The 19,809-nt window shown below is 36.7% G+C and overlaps 1 protein-coding gene across 3 annotated transcripts in view; it reads left to right on the top strand.

Moving 5' to 3' along the window:
- The window catches only part of LOC106867515 (protein unc-45 homolog B), a 135,453-nt gene that overhangs the window by 91,211 nt on the left and 24,433 nt on the right, over nt 1-19,809 (top strand). For all 3 annotated transcript variants that reach the window (XM_089349256.1, XM_089349255.1, XM_089349257.1), the window contains exons 10-15: nt 10,632-10,724; nt 11,334-11,468; nt 12,034-12,128; nt 12,238-12,376; nt 12,645-12,788; nt 15,678-15,793. In XM_089349256.1, coding sequence (XP_089205382.1) covers nt 10,632-10,724; nt 11,334-11,468; nt 12,034-12,128; nt 12,238-12,376; nt 12,645-12,788; nt 15,678-15,793 — 722 coding nt within the window. The remainder of the gene's footprint in view (nt 1-10,631; nt 10,725-11,333; nt 11,469-12,033; nt 12,129-12,237; nt 12,377-12,644; nt 12,789-15,677; nt 15,794-19,809) is intronic.

Raw genomic sequence — 19,809 nt, 5'->3', positions numbered from 1 at the left:
TGGATTTTGTGTCACTATAAATGGAATGATCTTTTCCTGTTTGTCTTTTCTTTGCGGTGTCCTCAGTTGTTGTATGGGTATTTTCGAAGCCCGCTGAATACCATTTTCTATGAGTCGTGATGGGTATTTTTGCTTCACCAGAAATTCTTTCAGTTCCATCAGGCGTTGATTTCTGGTCTCTATATCCTCTACAATAGTACATATTCTCCTGGCTAGGCAGTATGGTATGTTGCGTTTTGTATGGGGTGGATGGCACGATTTAAAGTTCAAGTATTGGTGTGTGTCTGTGTGTTTGTAATATATATCTGTGGTAATGGCGGTGTTCTTTTTAATTACCATTATATCTAGAAATGGTAATTTGCTACTGTTCATCTCCTTTGTGAATTGGATGGATGGGTGTAGGTTGTTCAGGAGGGTGTTAAATTCCTCCACAATGCTTTGAGGTTTGGTCCAGATTATGAAGCAATCGTCCAGGTATCTCTTCCATGCTTTTTCTATAAGCTTCCTAAATTCGGTGTTATATCTCTCCTCTATTTCCTGGTAGAGTTTTTGTTCCAAGTAACCCATCACCGAATTCGCATAAACGGGGGCAAACCTCGTCCCCATAGCCGTGCCTTTAATTTGGATATAGTTCTTACCATTGAAGAAGAACGTATTATTTTCCAGGATAAGTCTCACTGATTCTAGTATAAATGTCACCGTGTACCTGTTGGGAATTGCTTCTCTGTGTTTGTTTACCCAGTATTCAACCGCCTTTATTCCTAAATCATGTGGGATATTTGTGTATAGGCTTACTACATCGAAGCTCAGTAGGATTGAATTTGTTTCAGTGGTTTTGGGAAGATGGGATAAAAAGTCGATGTCATCCCGAATGAAACTGGGTATGTATGTACAAAGTGGCTTCAAAAGAATGTCGATGAAATTGCTTAGACGGTGAGTAGGGCATACTGGGCCAGCTATAATTGGTCTAAGTTTTAAATCTTTTGGATGTAGCACTTTTATGTATTCACTTCCTTGTTCCTTTACTCCCTGTTGAATATCTTCTGACTTATGTATTTTGGGTAAGCCGTAAAAGTTACTGGGTTTTGGTTCGAAGTTGGTGATGTAGTCTCTTTCATTGTCAGTGAGTGAGTTGTAGTGTTTAGAAACTAAGTGGTTGATCTTCTTCATGATGTGGTGGTCTATGTTCGAGGGTATTTCACAATAGAAGGTTGTGTCATTTAGTTGTTCCTCAACTAAATCCTTGTAGTATTCCACATCCATGATGACGATTGCACCCCCTTTATCTGCTTGTTTAATTATTATTGTTTCATCGTTTTGTATGCGTTTAAGTGCAGATATCTCTGATTTGTTAATGTTCGGCCTAATTTTGGTATTTTGTTTTAGGGGGAAGTTTGATAGGGTGTCAATATATTGGTCCAGGTAGATATTTCTGCCTTTTGGTGGGGTGAAATTTGATTTATTCCTCACTAAAGAATCTTCGGTTTCATTATTATTTTTATTATTAATATTGGTGGTGAAAAATTCGACAAGTCGTAATTTGCGACAGAATTTCTGGATATCTTCCTTTAGTTCATGGTGGTTGACTGTTGGTGTAGGTGTAAATTTCAGGCCTTTTAACAGAAGTTGGGTTTCATCATTGTCAAGATCTCTTCTGGAAAGATTAATTATCTTAGGGTCTATGTGTCCAATTGTTTTGGGTATGTTACTTCTTGGAGTGTTTCTTTCTCCGGTGTTTGTTGTCCTGACATTAAAAAATGAATTTTTTTCTATTTTTGTTGGTGTTGATTTGAAGTTTGTGTTTTCGTTGTGTTATTTTACCTGGTGTTGTTATGTTTGCCTTCCTATTTTCAGAATTAAATATCTTCTTTTTCAATTTGTAAGTATTGGTTTTAGTTATCTGAGAGGATGGTCTGGTATTGTTTCTGGTTCTAGGCCGGTTTTTTCCCCCGTTTTTTGTAGGTAATCTTTGTTGAGGTTTTGAAAATGATCTGGTGTTCCTACGTCTAAAGGTCTGATCAGAGAAATATTTATTTTGTTCATGTTTTTTGTTTATAATGTGTAGATTAGGGTGTTTGCGTACAAAAGGGGAAGAGTTCTTACCGTAGTTCCTCTTTGATTCCTGGTGGGATGGGCGTTGATGTTGCCTCATGCTCTGGTTTTTGTTACCTTGGTGAGATTGTTCTTTTTTACTGTTATTTCTCTGGGTTCTAAATTCTTTACCGTAGTTGGTAGAATATTTATCCAGGAATAGTTGTTTCTGCTGCCATAATTTGCGTGATTTGTTCTCTTCTCTGGAGATATCTTTGATCCATAGTTCGCGCATTTTTTCTTCTACATTGCCAGTTGCTAGTTTTGATATTTCTTCTTCAATAAGACTGTCGATTGCTTCATATTTGGTTTTATAACAGGATTGTTTAGACAGGGTGATAGAAATGTCGGTCCTGAATTTTGTTAATGCGAGATCCCATCGGAGTTTTGTTTCTTCCTCTGGTTCTCCTCTAATTTCTTTAATTAGGTACTTCCGAGGAAGTATGGGTGCCGTTAAGGAAATCCATTCTGAGTGTGTTTCGGCATATTTTTCGCATTTATATGCTTTCCAGAAGTTTTGTTTTCTTATATTGAGAGATTTCTTCCATGTCTGCCAAATTTCTTTTCTTTTTCGGTGGGCTTCATTTTCCAGATTTCTTTCATTTATTTATATATATATATCTACGTTTATATATATATACATAGATACATGCCTCTACGTATACATACATTACAACCTGCGTGCATGTGTGTCACTGAAGCCATTCATACATACATACATAACCCCCCTCTCTCTCTCTCTCTCACACTCTTTCTCTGTTAATCACTCACATGTTCACTCACTCACACGTTCACTCACTACCAAAAATGAATAAAAAAATTTCAGTTATCTCTCTCTCTCTCTCTCACTCACACACACACACACACACACACACACACATATACACACACACCAGCAACATTACTCTGTCTCTTCACACACCAGCAACATTACTCTGTCTCTTCACACACACTAACAAAAGCACTTCACATACAACCGCACTTTCTGTCTCGCACACCCCATCAAACACACACACGCACACACGCCTATTAATTCTTCCGCTTCATGCCAACTTCAAAAGAGCTTCACTCATACAATCACGTTCTCTCTGTCTCTTTCGCTTTCGCACCAACTTCAGAGGGTCCCCTTTCCCCCCCAACCCCATATGTAAAAAAAGTAAAGATTTTTTGCAGAAACTGACGATCATCTTCACAAATGTAAATAAACACATGTGTGACTAGTATCCTAAGATCGCCATTCTTTTCATTTTCTGTCTATTTCATTATCATGTAAACATAGTTTCAATAGTTTTGTCTTCCTTGTTATTTTCTTAAATTGATACATATCCGTTAATCGTTACTTATCCATTTATTCAATTTTGTCACATCATCACTTATTTCTCTAATTTTGTTACAGATTGGCTGACCGGGAATTCTAAGATTTTTCAATTCTATTTCACTATTATCGGTATTTGCTGTTTCATTAAATTATGTTACCCAAAATCCCAAAAGAATATTTTTATCCCTCGTGTTCTATGCCTGACCACCCTAACTCTGGCTCCCTCTCTCTCTGTGCCTCACTCTGTCTGGCTCTCTCTTTCGATTTACCACTTGATTCGCCAACACTCCTCTCCTCTTCCATCATCACCACCACCCTATATAAACTAGCGCAAGCACTCAGATTCCCTTACTCGATTTTCAATACCTCTGCCGAAAGAATATGAATTTCAGAAGATGTTCAGATAAGAAATTTTGTCTTTTCAATCTCGTTTCATGTACTCCACTAATTCTGTGCAGATCATAAACCCCTTATTAGTTCTTTTCATTATTCTCTCTATTTCATTACCATGTAAACATAGTTTCAATAGTTTCTTCTTCCTCGTTGTTGTCTTAAGTTCATGCATATCCGTTAATCATCACATATCTATTTATTCAAGCTTATCACATCGTAACTCATCTCTCTAAATCTGTCACAGACTGGCTGACTGAAAATTCTAAGATTTTTCAATTCTATTTCACTATTATCAGCATTTGCTGTTTCATTAAATTATGTTACACAAAATCCCAAAGAATATTTTTCTCCCTCGTGTTCTATGCCTGATCACCCTAACTCCAGCTCCCCCTCTCTCTCTGCCTCACTGTCTCTCTCTCTCTCTCTCTCTCTCTCTCTCTCTCTCTCTCTCTCTCTCTCTTTCGATTTACCACTTGATTCACCAACATTCACCCCCACTTTCACCACCACCACCACCCTATATAAACTAGCGCACGCACTCAGATTCCCCTGCTCAATTTTTAATAACTCCCCCGAAAGAATACAAATCCAGAAGATGCTCTCGTCTAAATTTTCTGCCTCGCGGCATGCCCGCCCTCCCACTTGGTGGCTGGGGACATCAATGGATATGTTGGACAATATACAGGGGGCTTCCATGGCATACATGGAGGCTATGGTTTTGGTAGTTAGTGACTTCAGACGACCAGCATGGAGGAGAAAAGTCTGGAAGCTTGAAGATCCTGTGAATGGACAGAGATTCAGAGACGTATTACTTGAAGCCTTTGATGGAATAGAAGGGGATATAGCATCACATGATGTGGAAGGCAACTGGAGGTTTCTATGGGACAACCTGCTGAGGGCCATTGACCAGATCTGTGGATGGTGCAAAGTCTCCTCTCAACCCAAGGTAACATGGTGGTGGAACAATGTAGTTGACAGGGCTATTAGAGAAAAAAAAACAGGCATGAAAGGACTGGAAGAATGGTGGTAGCAGGGAATTGTATCAGACTGCCAGAAGGGAAGCTGGGAGACAGGTTTGTTTAGCAGATAAGAAATTTTTACCAATGTTCTGCGCTGTGAGGACCAAAGACTTGAGGTATTTCGTGTTGCAAGACAGTGTGTGAGAGAGAATTGTGATGTCGTAGGAGAGAAATGTGTCCACATGGATGATGGTTCACTTGCACTAAACGAGGCTGCAAAGAGAGAGGTTTGAAGACGCCACTACGAAAGATTGCTCAATAAAGAGAATGAATGGGAGAAAGAGTCTGCCGAATGTCGACCCAACAGAGGGACCAGCTATCCGAATTGACAGTACCTTGGTAGATAAAGCAATTAAGAGTATGAAAATAGGGAAAGCCCCCGGTCCATCAGGAATAACCACAGAGATGCTCGAAATATCTGGCGGTGTCTGCCTAGTCACCCGTATAGTTAATCAGGTGATACACAAAGGAGTCATACCCAATGACTGGTGTAGCAGCACCATAGTCAACTGTTACAAAGGTAAAGGTGACGCTTTAGATACAAATAATTACAGAGGTATCAAGTTGTTAGATCAGGTAATATAGGTCACTGAGGGGGTCATAGCCCAACTAATTAGGGAGAGAGTCAGTTTAGATGAGATGCAGTTTGTGTTTGTGCCAGGGAAAAGCACCACTGATGCTATATTTCTGGTAAGACAGCTGCAGGAGAAATACCTAGCCAAAGATAAACTTCTGTACCTGGCTTTCGTTGACATGGAGAAAGCCTTTGACAGGGTTCCCCAATCCCTTATCTGGTCATCAATGAGGAAACTAGGGATAGAAGAATGTTTAGTGAGAGCTGTGCGAGCCATGTACAGGGACGCTGTCAGTAAGGTGAGGGTTGGCAATGAGTAGAGTGAAGAATTCTGGGTAAAGGTAGGGGTCCACCAAGGTTCTGTCCTCAGCCCCCTCCTATTTATCATAGTCCTCCAGGCAATAACAGGAATTCAAGACAAGATGCCCCTGGGAGCTCCTTTATGCTGATGACCTTGCTCTAATTGCTGAGTCGCCATCAGAACTAGAGAAGTTTCAGGTGTGGAAGCAAAGATTAGAATCGAAGGGCCTTAGAGTCAACCTAGCTAAAACCAAAGTCCTAAGTAGGAAGGCAGACAAACCACAAATCCCTTCAGGTAGATGGCCCTGCTCAATCTGTAGAAAAGGCATAGGTTGAAACTCTATAAAATGTACCCAGTGTAAGCTATGGACACATAAGAGGTGCAGCAATATCAAAGGAAGGCTAACTGGGAAGATAGTTTTTGTATGTGGCAGATGTTCAGGAGCAATAAATGCTGAAAATGTGCAGAGAACAACTTCTGCTACATTCCAGGGAGAAAGGCTAGAAGTAGTTGATAGCTTCTGTTACCTCGGTGACCAAGTCAGTAGTGGGGGTGGATGCTCTGAAAGTGTAGCTGCTAGAATAAGAATAGCCTGGGCAAAGTTCAGAGAGCTCCTACCTCTGCTGGTGACAAAGGCCTCTCACTCAGAGTAAAAGGTAGACTGTATGACACGTGTATGAACAGCCATGCTACATTGCAGTGAAACTTGAACTGTGACTGCTGAGGACATGCGTAAGCTTACAAGGAATGAAGCCAGTATGCTCCGCTGGATGTGTAATGTCAGTGTGCATACTTGTCAGAGTGTAAGTGCCTTGAGAGAAAAGTTGGACCTAAGAAGCATCAAATGTGGTGTCCAAGAGAGACAACTGCGCTGGTATGCTCATGTGGTGAGAATGGATGAAGATAGCTGTGTGAAAAAGTGTCACACAGTAGCAGTTGAGGGAACCTGTGGAAGAGGTAGACCCAAGAAGCCCTGGGATGAGGTGGTGAAGCACGACCTTTGAACATTAGGCCTCACCGAGGCAATGACTAGTGACTGAGACCTTTGGAAATATACTGTGCTTGAGAAGACCCAGCAAGCCAAGTGAGACCATAATTTGTGGTCTATGCCAGTGGGAGTAACCAGCTCACTTATGCGTGCCTTTCCTTCATTAGACACTGAACTCTTCTGGCGAAGACCTGTTGAGGCAAGTGAAATCAAAATCAAATTTGATGACTGCCATCGCATGACTGGCATTCGTGCTAGTGGAGTACTAAGAGCACCATCTGAGCATGATTGTTGCCAGAGCAGCTGTCTAGCTTCCATGCCAGTGGCATGTAAATAGCACCATTTGAGCGTGATCATTACCAGCGTCACCTTATTGGCAGTTGTGCCGGTGGCACATGAAAAACAACATTTGAGCAAGGTTGCTGCTAGTGCTGCTTGACTGCCTCCTGTGCAGGTGGCATGTAAAAAACACCATTTGAGCGTGGCTGTTGCCTGTACTGCTTGACTGGCCCTCGTGCCGGTGGCATGTAAAAGCACCCACTACACTCTTGTAGTGGTTGGCGTTAGGAAAGGAATCCAGCTGTAGAAACTCTGCCAGATCAGATTGGAGCCTGGTGCAGCCATCTAGCTCGCCAGTCCTCAGTCAAACCATCCAACCCATGCCAGCGTGGAAAGCGGATGTTAAACGATGATATGATGATGATATATACATATATTACATATATATATATTGTATGATATATATATATTATATGTATATATATTTATATATATTTTTATATATATATATATATATATATAAAGTGTAGTATATTGCCACTTAAGTGTGGCTGACCCCTAGGGGTGGATGTTACTGTTGCTTTTAGCCCCAGGAGGACATCTCCTCCAGCTGGCTTATCGACACACGACTGTGTCCTGTTTGCCAAGGGAAGTTATCCCTCTCACCTCGATCAGCAGCACGAACGTATCCGGATTTCAGGGTTATTTCCCTTCGTCGGCGTTTGACAGCTGATGACCTTGGTGAGAGAGACAAAAACCTGGCAAATTTATATCTTCTTTTCCAGTGAAATTCTTCACTGATATTGAAAAGGTGAAAACAAGCAATGTTAATTCTCTAAATGAAGTATTAACAGTAACTGCACGATAAAGTGTAGTATATTGCCACTTAAGTGTGGCTGACCCCTAGGGGTGGATGTTACTGTTGCTTTTAGCCCCAGGAGGACATCTCCTCCAGCTGGCTTATCGACACACGACTGTGTCCTGTTTGCCAAGGGAAGTTATCCCTCTCACCTCGATCAGCAGCACGAACGTATCCGGATTTCAGGGTTATTTCCCTTCGTCGGCGTTCGACAGCTGATGACCTTGGTGAGAGAGACAAAAACCTGGCAAATTTATATCTTCTTTTCCAGTGAAATTCTTCACTGATATTGAAAAGGTGAAAACAAGCAATGTTAATTCTCTAAATGAAGTATTAACAGTAACTGCACGATAAAGTGTAGTATATTGCCACTTAAGTGTGGCTGACCCCTAGGGGTGGATGTTACTGTTGCTTTTAGCCCCAGGAGGACATCTCCTCCAGCTGGCTTATCGACACACGACTGTGTCCTGTTTGCCAAGGGAAGTTATCCCTCTCACCTCGATCAGCAGCACAAACGTATCCGGATTTCAGGGTTATTTCCCTTCGTCAGCGTTCGACAGCTGATGACCTTGGTGAGAGAGACAAAAACCTGGCAAATTTATATCTTCTTTTCCAGTGAAATTCTTCACTGATATTGAAAAGGTGAAAACAAGCAATGTTAATTCTCTAAATGAAGTATTAACAGTAACTGCACGATAAAGTGTAGTATATTGCCACTTAAGTGTGGCTGACCCCTAGGGGTGGATGTTACTGTTGCTTTTAGCCCCAGGAGGACATCTCCTCCAGCTGGCTTATCGACACACGACTGTGTCCTGTTTGCCAAGGGATCTATATATATATATATATATATATATATATATATATATATATATATATATATATACATATATATGCAACCATACTCATATACACGTATACATATACGCACACACATACAAATATATAGACCCATACACGTACAATTATATTCATATATATGTCTAAAAATATGCATATGCTCACTCACACTCGTGTGAAATACATACATGCACACCTTCACACACACCTATATGTATACATATATATGCAACCATACACATGTACACACCCACACACATGCACGGACAAACACACGTATATATACCCATGTGTGTGCAAATATGTTCATATACACATCTATATATGCACATGCACAAAAAACAGGGTGAAAGGTAATATAAGAAAAAATATGTAAATATATATAAAAAATATATATATAAAAATATGTAAAAAAATATAAAAATATAGTGAAATAAAATGCTTGTAGGTAGACACAATATAAAAAGTAGGTTCTATCTGTGTTCTTGTGGGGACCAAAAACGGAACAAATATTTAGCCATATGTGGACATAATCCAAACAGTTCAGTTCTTGAATTTAAACATTTACATTTATTAGCCAGACAATCTACGATGTACTGAGTCTGCAATACGTGAACCGCAATGTACTGAGTGCACGATAGGTGAACCGCAATGTACTGAGTGTGTGATTGGTGAACTGTGATGTACTGAGTGCACAATAGGTGAACCGTGATGTACTGAGTGTGCGATAGGTGAACTGGGATATGGTGAGGAATTACTGTATATATATATATATATATATATATATATATATATATATATATATATAAGCAAAATAGCTAGTTGTAAAATCTCAAGAAATCAGAGTAATAACTATACTAATAAGTAAAGTTAATCGCCACCTCAAAGTGGCTGTTCCATGTTACTACTAGTTTCACCCCAGGCAGATCTTCTGTCATCTGGTAATGGCTGCAGCACTGCACCCTAGGAGGGGCAGTGAACCCCTACCATCCTCTAGCAGACAGCAGGATTGCGAGAGTGACTTAGTTTCAAGCTGGCTGGTTCATCCTCCGTCATGAATATCTTGTCACCAGAGCGATAGCCAGGGTCTGCTCCAGCCAGCAATATATTGTAAGCAAAGTGACCACCAGTCACTGATTTGCAACAAGTAAAATAGCTAGTTGTTAAAATCTCGAGTAGAGATCAGTGTAGTAACTATACAGCTTTTTGTGCTGGTGGTGGTGTGTAGAGGTTTTCAGTATAAGAGATTTCTGGTATAGGTGATGGGAATGGGTTGGCAGATCGTGGACAAATAAAAGGCCAACTTCACTGCAGGAAATAGTAGCAAAGACAGATAGAAACATGAACGAGCGAGAGAGAGAGAGAAACTTGAAAAAACTTGAGACATCATTGCAAAATATGGAATGGCTGGATGGCTTTTTATTTCCTTTAGCAACAAGATTAAGTTCCTATATTTATACCAAACTTTTTGACTTAGTGTTCTCTTTTTTCTGTTTTCTCTTTCTTTTTCTTGTTTTTACTAGTTAGGAGCAAGCAAAACCTAATGATGTTGTTTTGTCTAGGAAGGAACACAAGATAATCCAGTTGAAAATTTGAATTCTTGTACTCCTGTGTATTTTTCATTTTTTATTTTGAATCTGAAGTAGTTCAATCTTTATTTTGTTATACATTGTATTGTGCTCTTCTTTTGGTGAATTACTATTATCATTGTTGTTGTTAACTGGCAGAATCATTAATGTGTCAGACAAAATGCTTCATGACATTTTTCTGACTCTTTTATGTTCTGAGTTCAAATACCACCAAGGTCAACTTTACCTTTCATCCTTTCTGAGCTGATAAAATAAAGTACCAGTGAATTACTGGGGTGGTTGGGTGTAATTGATCGATCCCCTTACCCCTAAATTTTCTGGCCTTGTACCAAATTTGAAACATCATTTTAATTACAATGTATTTTTTAAAAATATATTTTTAGGGTCCATATGATGTTGGAAGTATGTTAATAAGCATGGAAGGTGTACTTGGAATTCTAATTTCAATGTCTAAAAGTGAAAAGAGGCTCCACCAGGTCAGTGCAAGTTATTTGATCTTATTCAGTATATAAAAGTTTCTTCTGATGAAAGATTAGTTTAATTGCTGATGTGTCAGCTGTTTCATAGGCTATGCACAATATTGCTGATCATTGTTTGCAGTTTAGATTAACTAGATTGCAAGCTGAGTTTAACTAATACATTAAATAAGCATTACAAATACGTACAACCCACTGTTGCAAGAGGCAGGAACACTTTTCCTACGAATATTGTTTTGTTGGAATTGGCTCCATCAATCTGATTTGCTCTAGCTATATTAGAAGAATATCAATTTTCCATTAGTATCTTCATAATTTACTTTTTGTGGGACTCACTTTATATGATGACATGGATTAACAACTTGTTTAAATGGAAATGATTTCACAGAACCAATCTCATTTCTTCACTATTGTTGTGATCGGGAAGGATTGTGTTATGAAAATAACTATGATGGAATACATGAGGCAAACATTGGGATAACTTTTATAAGATTTAAGATCTCAACAAAACAGTGATGTTCTTATAATTATTGTACATCTAATGGATACTTCTTATCATATTCCTTTTCATGTTAATGTATAACTATTAATCTGAGTACTCTTTTGCAGATGGTAGCTGTTGAGGCTTTAGTTTGTTCAGCATCAAAAAAAGATAAATGTGTTGGAATTTTGAAAGATGCTATTCCTGTTTTAGATACTTTGTATGAATCTTTAGATCCTGAAATCCGAGTGCGTGCTCTTGTGGTAAGTTTACTTGCATAGAAAAATGTTCAATTTTAACTTCAAAAAATTTTTTTTTTGGCACTTTAAAATGTTACCTACTTCTTTAAGTAACTATTTTAATGGCATGAATGGTGCCAAAAACTACTTATGTATGAGATTTTTACCTGTGATGAAGATACGACTACTAAATGTTGCTTAGAATTTGGTGCTGCAATTTCCTAAAACTTCCTAATTTTAACTTGTAGGTAATGACAAATGAATATTCAATAGTTGAGCACTTAGGAGAAAAGAACTTACTACTTGTATTTATTGTGATAATGCTAGAATATATGGTGAAGAATAATTGGTTGATATTATGAATTTAGAGAAAAGAAATAATGTATTATTATGAAAACTTGATATGAGAATTATACACAACACAAATGCTTGAAATCGATAGCTTCAACCAACCATTGGACAGTGTCAATGAATGTAAGAAATCAACTAATCAATTCAATTCATGACATTTACATGAGATAATTATTGATTGATTTGTCCATTAAAATTTATTTTTCTATTCATATTGTGATGATGTGCTTAATTTAAGGGCTTGTGTAAAATGGCTTCCTTCAAGGGAACAGACTACAGTATCAAAACTCTTGAAGATGGTGAGAATATTCTTTTAGCTGAAGATTGTCTGAAGTAAGTATTGATACATAATGTTAGTTTTCTTTTTGTTATCAATATTGGTAAAATTTACTTTTGACATAAATTGTTACAATGTAAATATGCTGGTCATATTTTTCATTAGATTCCTAACCAATCCTGATGACAAAGAATTGTGGAAATGGGCAACAGAAGGCTTGGCTTACTTATCTTTGGATGCTGATATCAAGGAACTCATCATGCAAAATGTTCCTGCTCTTCATTCCTTGATTGAGGTTGCAAAGGTAAAATGTTTTATAAAATTGTTAGATATGGAAATAAAGCGAAAAGAAAAGAATTTAAAATTAATATTGTCATAATGAGTACTCACTTTTAGAAGTAATATTTTAAAAGTCTTTCATATAACCATCATGTATGTCTTCATTCTTTGTTTTAAAATATTTATTCTTTATTCAGTCTTAGATTAGACTTCAAACTGAAATTGTACAAAATTTTTATTACATTTTATCTTTCAAAAGATCAATAGTATGTAATTGTTTTGTTTCTTAATAGCATGCTAATGATAAGATCACAAGTTATGCTGCAATCACTGTGTTTGTGAATCTGACCAATTCTTATGATAAACAAGATGTACCAGAAGAGATTAAAGAATTAGCAAAATTTGCCAAGCATCATGTACCTGAAGACCATCCAAAGGTAACTGGAACCTTTTCTTATTTCTTTTACTTTTACCACCGTACAAATCAATGCTATTGAGCCATACCAATTATAAAATTATTTAATTCTCTCATTGTGTCAATCAGAAATAGGGACGACATATTTTAAGTACTGAATCTTAGAATATCTGTCAAATAGTTCTTAGATTAACTGCTTCCATGCCACAGAGTTGACTAGATCTCACTCAACAATTCTTGTAGCTATGACTGAATAGTTTTGATGCTACTTAAGCTTCTATATTATTACTTTAATATTGAAATAAATATTCTTGATGATCTGAATATTGAGCAATTACCTTTAAGAATTTAAACCAATGGTATTTGTACCTATAATTAATCTAAAATTATTAAAACTGAGAAAACTATAGTCATATTGAATGCTTATCGTTGGTATGCTTAAGTGTTGAATTCTCTGCAAGTTGTACATAGCATTGTGATAAAAGAAGGTAGTGCAGTATGCAAGGGAAGTAACTATGTTTAAAAACAAGCAGCTCTTACATAGTATCCCACCCCAATTTAATAAATTGTTATTACCCATGTATATATTTTAATATACACATCATACATTCTCTTTATCATGATATGAGTTATTAATTATAAAAGATACTGTACAGTAAACCAAAAGATAATATAAGAAATTATATTCAAAATAGATTTGATAAATTTAAACACTCAACAGGCTTAATATTTGTATTGATCTACACAGTTGCACACATTTGGAATTTTCCATAGTATGATTAGGGCTATTAAGTATATAACAGAGACAAAATGGTTTAAATATATTTTTCAATTTTCTTGAACCATAGCTAGCTGATTTTCCCTGTTTTCTTTGCCATTTATGAAACTAACATGGGCTTGATTTGTCCCTAGAAATTCTGTGTGCTTCATTAGTGATTTAAATTTTGAATTATATAAATGACAGTGTAAGTAAACTACCAGGTTCAGGAAGCCAAATGTGATTGTTAATCTGATTGATAATTTTTTTGAAAATGAGATCTTTTTTGTGAAGTGCCTCATTGGTAGGTCTACATAGCAATGATTGTATGGCTTGGAAAGCATCTGACAACATAATCTGTTTGTGAAATTTTAAAGGTTAATTGTATATGGTTCCAGATAATTCCATTATAGCTTTTACACTTCAAGTTCTTTTTAAGCTTGTGAGCTTCTACATATTGTAGAAATGCCATGGATATTGTTTCAACTCTATAAATACTAAGGTTTTCTCTCTCCCCTATTTGAAAGAGTAAGTGATGGTAACAAACACACTCTCTGTCTCTCTCTCTGAATGAAAGGCAGATTTTATGATGCCTGTGTACAAACAGCAATGCTAAATTATCATTTCTTCATGCAATTTCAAGAAACATATGAGTCACATGGGCACAAAGTTGTGATAGAACAGCAACTTTTATATTCTTACACTATCTATCCTTTATATCAAATAATGAATGATGTTTTAAAATTAACCTTAGAAACTACTGCTTTTGGATGTATTTTCAAGCTGAATTGATTAGCTAAGTTTTGACTTGGGAAATTTTCAGGTAAGCCTGTATCTGTGAGGATATTGACTACCTTGTCATTAATATTTGACATTATCATAGAAGTTGTAGCAGAACATTCCGTTACCAGAAGAATATGTCCAGGTTGAGTAACCAATGAAGATACTTTAGAATGTAACCAAGAAAGTCATGGTCACCAAATTGGTAGTCAATAGCTTGGTGTTGCATTCTTTTCCACTTTTAGCATACAACAGGTTTAGCTGGACATCAAACACAAGTATGGACTTGGCACTTGTGCCAGTGGCACGTGAAAAGACATTCGAGCAAGTTCGTTGCCAGTACCGCTGGACTGGCTCCTGTGCAGGTGGCATGTAAAATACACCATTTCGAGCATGGCTGTTATCAGTACCTCCTGACTGGCCTTCGTGCTGGTGGCATGTAAAAGCACCCACTACACTCTCGGAGTGGTTGGCGTTAGGAAGGGCATCCAGCTGTAGAAACTCTGCCAAATCAGATTGGAGCCTGGTATAGCCATCTGGTTCACCAGTCCTCAGTCAAATCGTCCAACCCATGCTAGCATGGAAAGCGGACGTTAAACGATGATGATGATGATGATGATGATGATGATGATGATGAGATGTCACAGAAAACACACATTCTCTAATTACTAGGGTTTATTGTAACAGATTGTTCATATTTAAAACTTTAAGTTCTCTTGTTAACATCAAAGGATTCCACAAAAGCAACAGGCATTTGATAGGATTCTAATCTAGTCTGTTAGTTGATACTGACTGGTGTTAAGGTTTTACTTTGTAGTACTCTGGTTCTGATTGTGTTTGAACATATTCCTTGCCCAAAAAGAATCACTTATGAATGATCATTATTTTCTTTAGCTATCATAACTTTAAAATTGCTATCATGAGCTAATACTTTTAAGTTCTGTAGAAATAATGCAATAGACTTTTGTATCTGTTTTAAAGCATTATCAAAAGTTGAATATTATAGTAAAATGTTTAATGTGTTATCCCCAATAAATAGAAACAAAAGCTCTAGATTGTTAAAAGTAAGATCAAGATTGATAGTTGTTTGAAAATACAAGAAACCCCTTATCCATAACTTAGAAATATTACCATATTGTGGAGTTGTTGGTACATCAGATTTGTTTGGTCTACCTATTTTGTCCATTTTGATTGAAAACCTTACCATAAAAATAATAGCGTTTATCATGATGTAGCTCATCTATATTTTTACACTGTTTACAAATTCAGTGTTGCTCACATTTTATAAATGATATTCTAAATTTGAAAGCAAAAAGAAATATTTAAGCATTCATTGATAACTATTTTTTTTCACATATAAATTTTTGATTACAGGACAGCTTAGAATATTCAAAAGCACGAACCAGAAAACTTGCTGAAGAAGGTATGGTGTCAGCTTTAGTTGAATTGTCAAAAACTGAAAGTGAAAATAGCCGGGAGCAAATCTGTAGGTAATCAGTGACTTCTTCAGAATATTTCTATTTCACTGTTTTATATTTTGTTTTTATTCAGTTTTTATAATACACACACATGCACGCATGCACACTTTCATTTATTTCTTCCCGTGAAGGTTGGTTGCACAGAACCTTTAAGACTCTACATGCTTCTAAGATAATATGTAATTGTGCACTATTATGTGTATATATTATTAGTGGAAATCTCGATATTTTGTGAAACTTGTTTCAAGTTTTTATGTAGTGTTTATTGTATGTGATTGTATTTCCATATACTTTACATTGAATTTTTCTAGTTTCTGTAAAATATCTGAAACTGATTGGTGATTTAATTTTGTGACTTAAGAAAATAGTATATGTATATATGTTTTAGAACAGAAATGTGTTTATTCAGTTAGGACTCAAAGGTAGATGACAGTTCTTTTGTAAGTGCTTCAATCCAACATGTGGAGCTGACCATGTGAGAAATATGAATTTCTCAGTTCAACACCATGAGAATTATTGATGGTCATGGAAAAAAATAGCTTTGCTGCCAACTGAAGGTGTTTGAATTGAAATAACATATCTGATGAAATGAGGGGAATGTATGGAATGAAAGCATCTTCCGTGACACAAACTCTTAAATGCAACTCTAATGTTGCTAGAAAGCTGAAATTTTACTCTTCTCCAAACACAGGATGCTTGGAGTCCCACTCTCAACCTAACAGCAAGTGTACCATTTGGGTTAGCTTTCAGAATTTTGCCTGAAATCACCCAACAACAAAAGTGTGACTCCACCCATAATGCTATTATTTGTGTAAAATTGTGGCTTCATCTCATCCTTTCACCTTGGCTTACTGACAGTAGAGCAATATCTCTATGGTTGCTACACTTTATTTTGACTCTATTTCCTTTATAGAGAAGAAGGATAATTGCATCCTTCCAAGTCTCTGGGAACAATGCCATAAACTTGTGAAGATTTTATGTGATACAACTGCTACCAAAGTACAAGACTTCAGTGACAATTCTGTCTGTACCAGGTGCTTTACTATGCTTCAACTTACTTATTGCTATTACTACCTCATCTATTAAGAGTGCAGAGTCCAAGTTAGCTGACAACAAGTCTTTGTTGAACAGTGTCAATTACTGCTTCATCTACATCTGACTCTTAGTTTAGAAGTTCAGAAAAATGTTCATTTTGGTGACCTATGCTTTCTGTTGATTTAATAAGTAGGGTAGAGCCCTCCTTGGAAAGCAAAGGAGTTGATGCAGAACTCTTAGGCCCATAAACATGCTTCGTAAAATGGTGACAGCTTGAATATCATGAGCAAGACCTTCCTAACATCCTGAGAGATTGCTGCGGTAGGGATTTTGTACTTTTGTAATGGGTAAGTGTTAGATTCTGTTGCACAACTGATAACCTTCTGTGCAGTTATACACCATGAGCATTACACTTTGCAGTTAGGAGTTTCGGAAACTCAGCATCATTTTCATCAAACCAATCTCTATAACTGGCTGTAACATATCCCAGTATTTCATTGAAAAACTTGGTCTCAAAATTCCTCTCAAGCTGTAATATTTTCAATATTGGATTAATGACTCCGAAGCTTGCTGAAGAATCCAATCTGGCTCTCTTTTCTCTTTCCCTCCAATTACCATTTGGGACTTTGTTCGCACTAAGCAGTAGTCTATCCAACAATTTGATTCATGAAAGACTTTGACATTACAGATATCATAGATATCATGTTTGTGAATAATAACATTACCCAGAAAGTACCAAACCTTAGACCTTGGGTGCATCCATTTTGTTGTGTGATGATCTTTGTGCATAAAGTGAGTGCAATGTAAAGATCATATTCATCACAAAGCTTTAGGAGCACAAGATCATTGCTGTTCATCTTCCCTACACAGAAACGCCAAAGAGAGTTTCATGTTTACCAATCCATTCCAATCTTAGCATTAAAATCCTCCAGCAGAATGATTTTGCCTGACTTGGGGATTTTCCTGAGTACAGCTCTCAGCTGGGCATTCAGAGTAGTTTTATCTTCATCAAGACTGGTCAGAGTAGGGACATAAGCATTTACTAAAGTAGCAAATTGCCTATCTCTCAAGTGCAGACACTGAGCCATTAAATGATCATTTATAAGATTGAAAACTTCAACTTCTTGAGGATTTTAGATTGAACTGCAAAACCAATACCAGCCTCTCTGCACTCCTCCCTTGATTTCCTTTTCCAGGAAAAGGTGTAACCGCCTCCAACTTCCTCAAGCTAACCATCACCTTCAAAGCAAGTCTCTGAAAGAGCAGCTATTTCTATGTTATATCAATTCAGTTCTCAAGCAACTCCACCAAGGTTTATATTGGAGCTACTGTAAATTTTAAACAAAGATATGCAGCACATACACTACTTTAGGAAAAAAACCTACCACATGATATAACTTGGTCCATCATTGACTCTGGTCTTCCATACCAGGGCCAAAATACTTTTGGTTATGTTTGAAGGAATCTATACATATATTGTCCATTAACTCTACACAACTGTTAAATAAGCATCATGAGGCGTTCTCCCATTGTGTTCACAAATTCTTTAAAACTTTCAAATTTTTTCACAAATTGAGATGCAGTAGGATAACTACCCCTATATAGCCACCTACCAATTTATTTTCTCTGATGTGTACTTCAGATATAGCATGGCTCACTTAATTAATTGGTTTATTAACCTATCATCATATTTGTTTATTCTACTTTATTTTATTTATTCATATATTTTTTCATAGATTCTTTCTCCACCCTTCATTAATTTGTACTTTTACACCTCACCTGGCTTATAGCTTGTGTAATATCTACTCAATTGTAGCACAATTATTAAATAACTAACTTCAAGCATTTCCTGGTTTATAATTTACTTAACACCTATTATAATGAAACACTACTTAAACTAAATTTATATACTTGCCTTACTAAATTTCTTTACTCAACATTTTTATTTATTTTATCGTTTATTATAGTATTTATTATTATTACTTTATTCATTTCATCTTTATGTTATAATTCACTCAACTCTAACTTGATGAAAAGTTAAACTTACACTTTCAGTAATAATAATATCACTGACTTCTACAACTATTGCCTCTATAACCAGTTGAAGTTTAACTCTTCCCCCACTGCCTTCCATATCAAATTCATTGTACTGATGGACTATAGTTTTTAAAATCCATTTATCTTATTTTAGCTTATGTACTACACTCTAACATTATCCCTTCACCCCCACCCCTCAGGTCATCCAATAAACCTAGCCTACAGGTGTGCCAACTATACACTTTGGTTCTTGAATTGCATCTGGCCTTCATCACTCTTTATCAATGGAGTTGCCTGCTTACTTTTACCTTTGTTTTATGACTCTGTGTGTGTGTTTGTGTTGAGGGATGACAACATTAAGCAGTGATATGTATAAATACAAACTTGTTGCCAGTTCAAATATGCTTGAGGCATATTGCTTGTTCCTCGTCTCCCAAACAATATTCTCATTCTTTCTTTTTTCCTATACTGGATCCCTCCCACCTGCCCCAGAAGTTTCTCACAGGCCAATCAAACAAGCTTGTATAATAGTAGTTTCTCTAATCTGTATAGTTTCCATTTTTGTTTCCAAAGTTATAGAGAATGATATAATGCACTTACTAAATTATTATGAGTATGCAAAACAACAAGAATCAAAACAATGATGTGTGCATTCATTCTTAACATGTTCTGGCAGACTGGGATATGAATATGCTTTTCTCTGTATGATTCTATCTTTGGAGAACAGCTTCTCCCTTTAGACACTGCGTTAACATTGCACACACATTTCAGTGATGATATTGTTGACTCTGAGGTATATGTGTTTCAGTATGATATAATGCATTAATTTCCATTGATCTATTGGCAACTCACTTTAGAAAGGGAGCTGAAATACCTCACCATGTTCGCAAATATGACTGGTAAATCAAGCAAATTCTGTACATTCCAGACATAAGAAACCAAACCCAATGCAAATC

The sequence above is a fragment of the Octopus bimaculoides genome, chromosome 3 (assembly GCF_046866305.1).
Source record: "Octopus bimaculoides isolate indiv1 chromosome 3, ASM4686630v1, whole genome shotgun sequence".
NCBI lineage: Eukaryota > Metazoa > Mollusca > Cephalopoda > Octopoda > Octopodidae > Octopus > Octopus bimaculoides.
The sequence above is the reverse complement of the archived record's forward strand: the minus strand, read 5'-3'. Positions and strand labels throughout refer to the sequence as shown.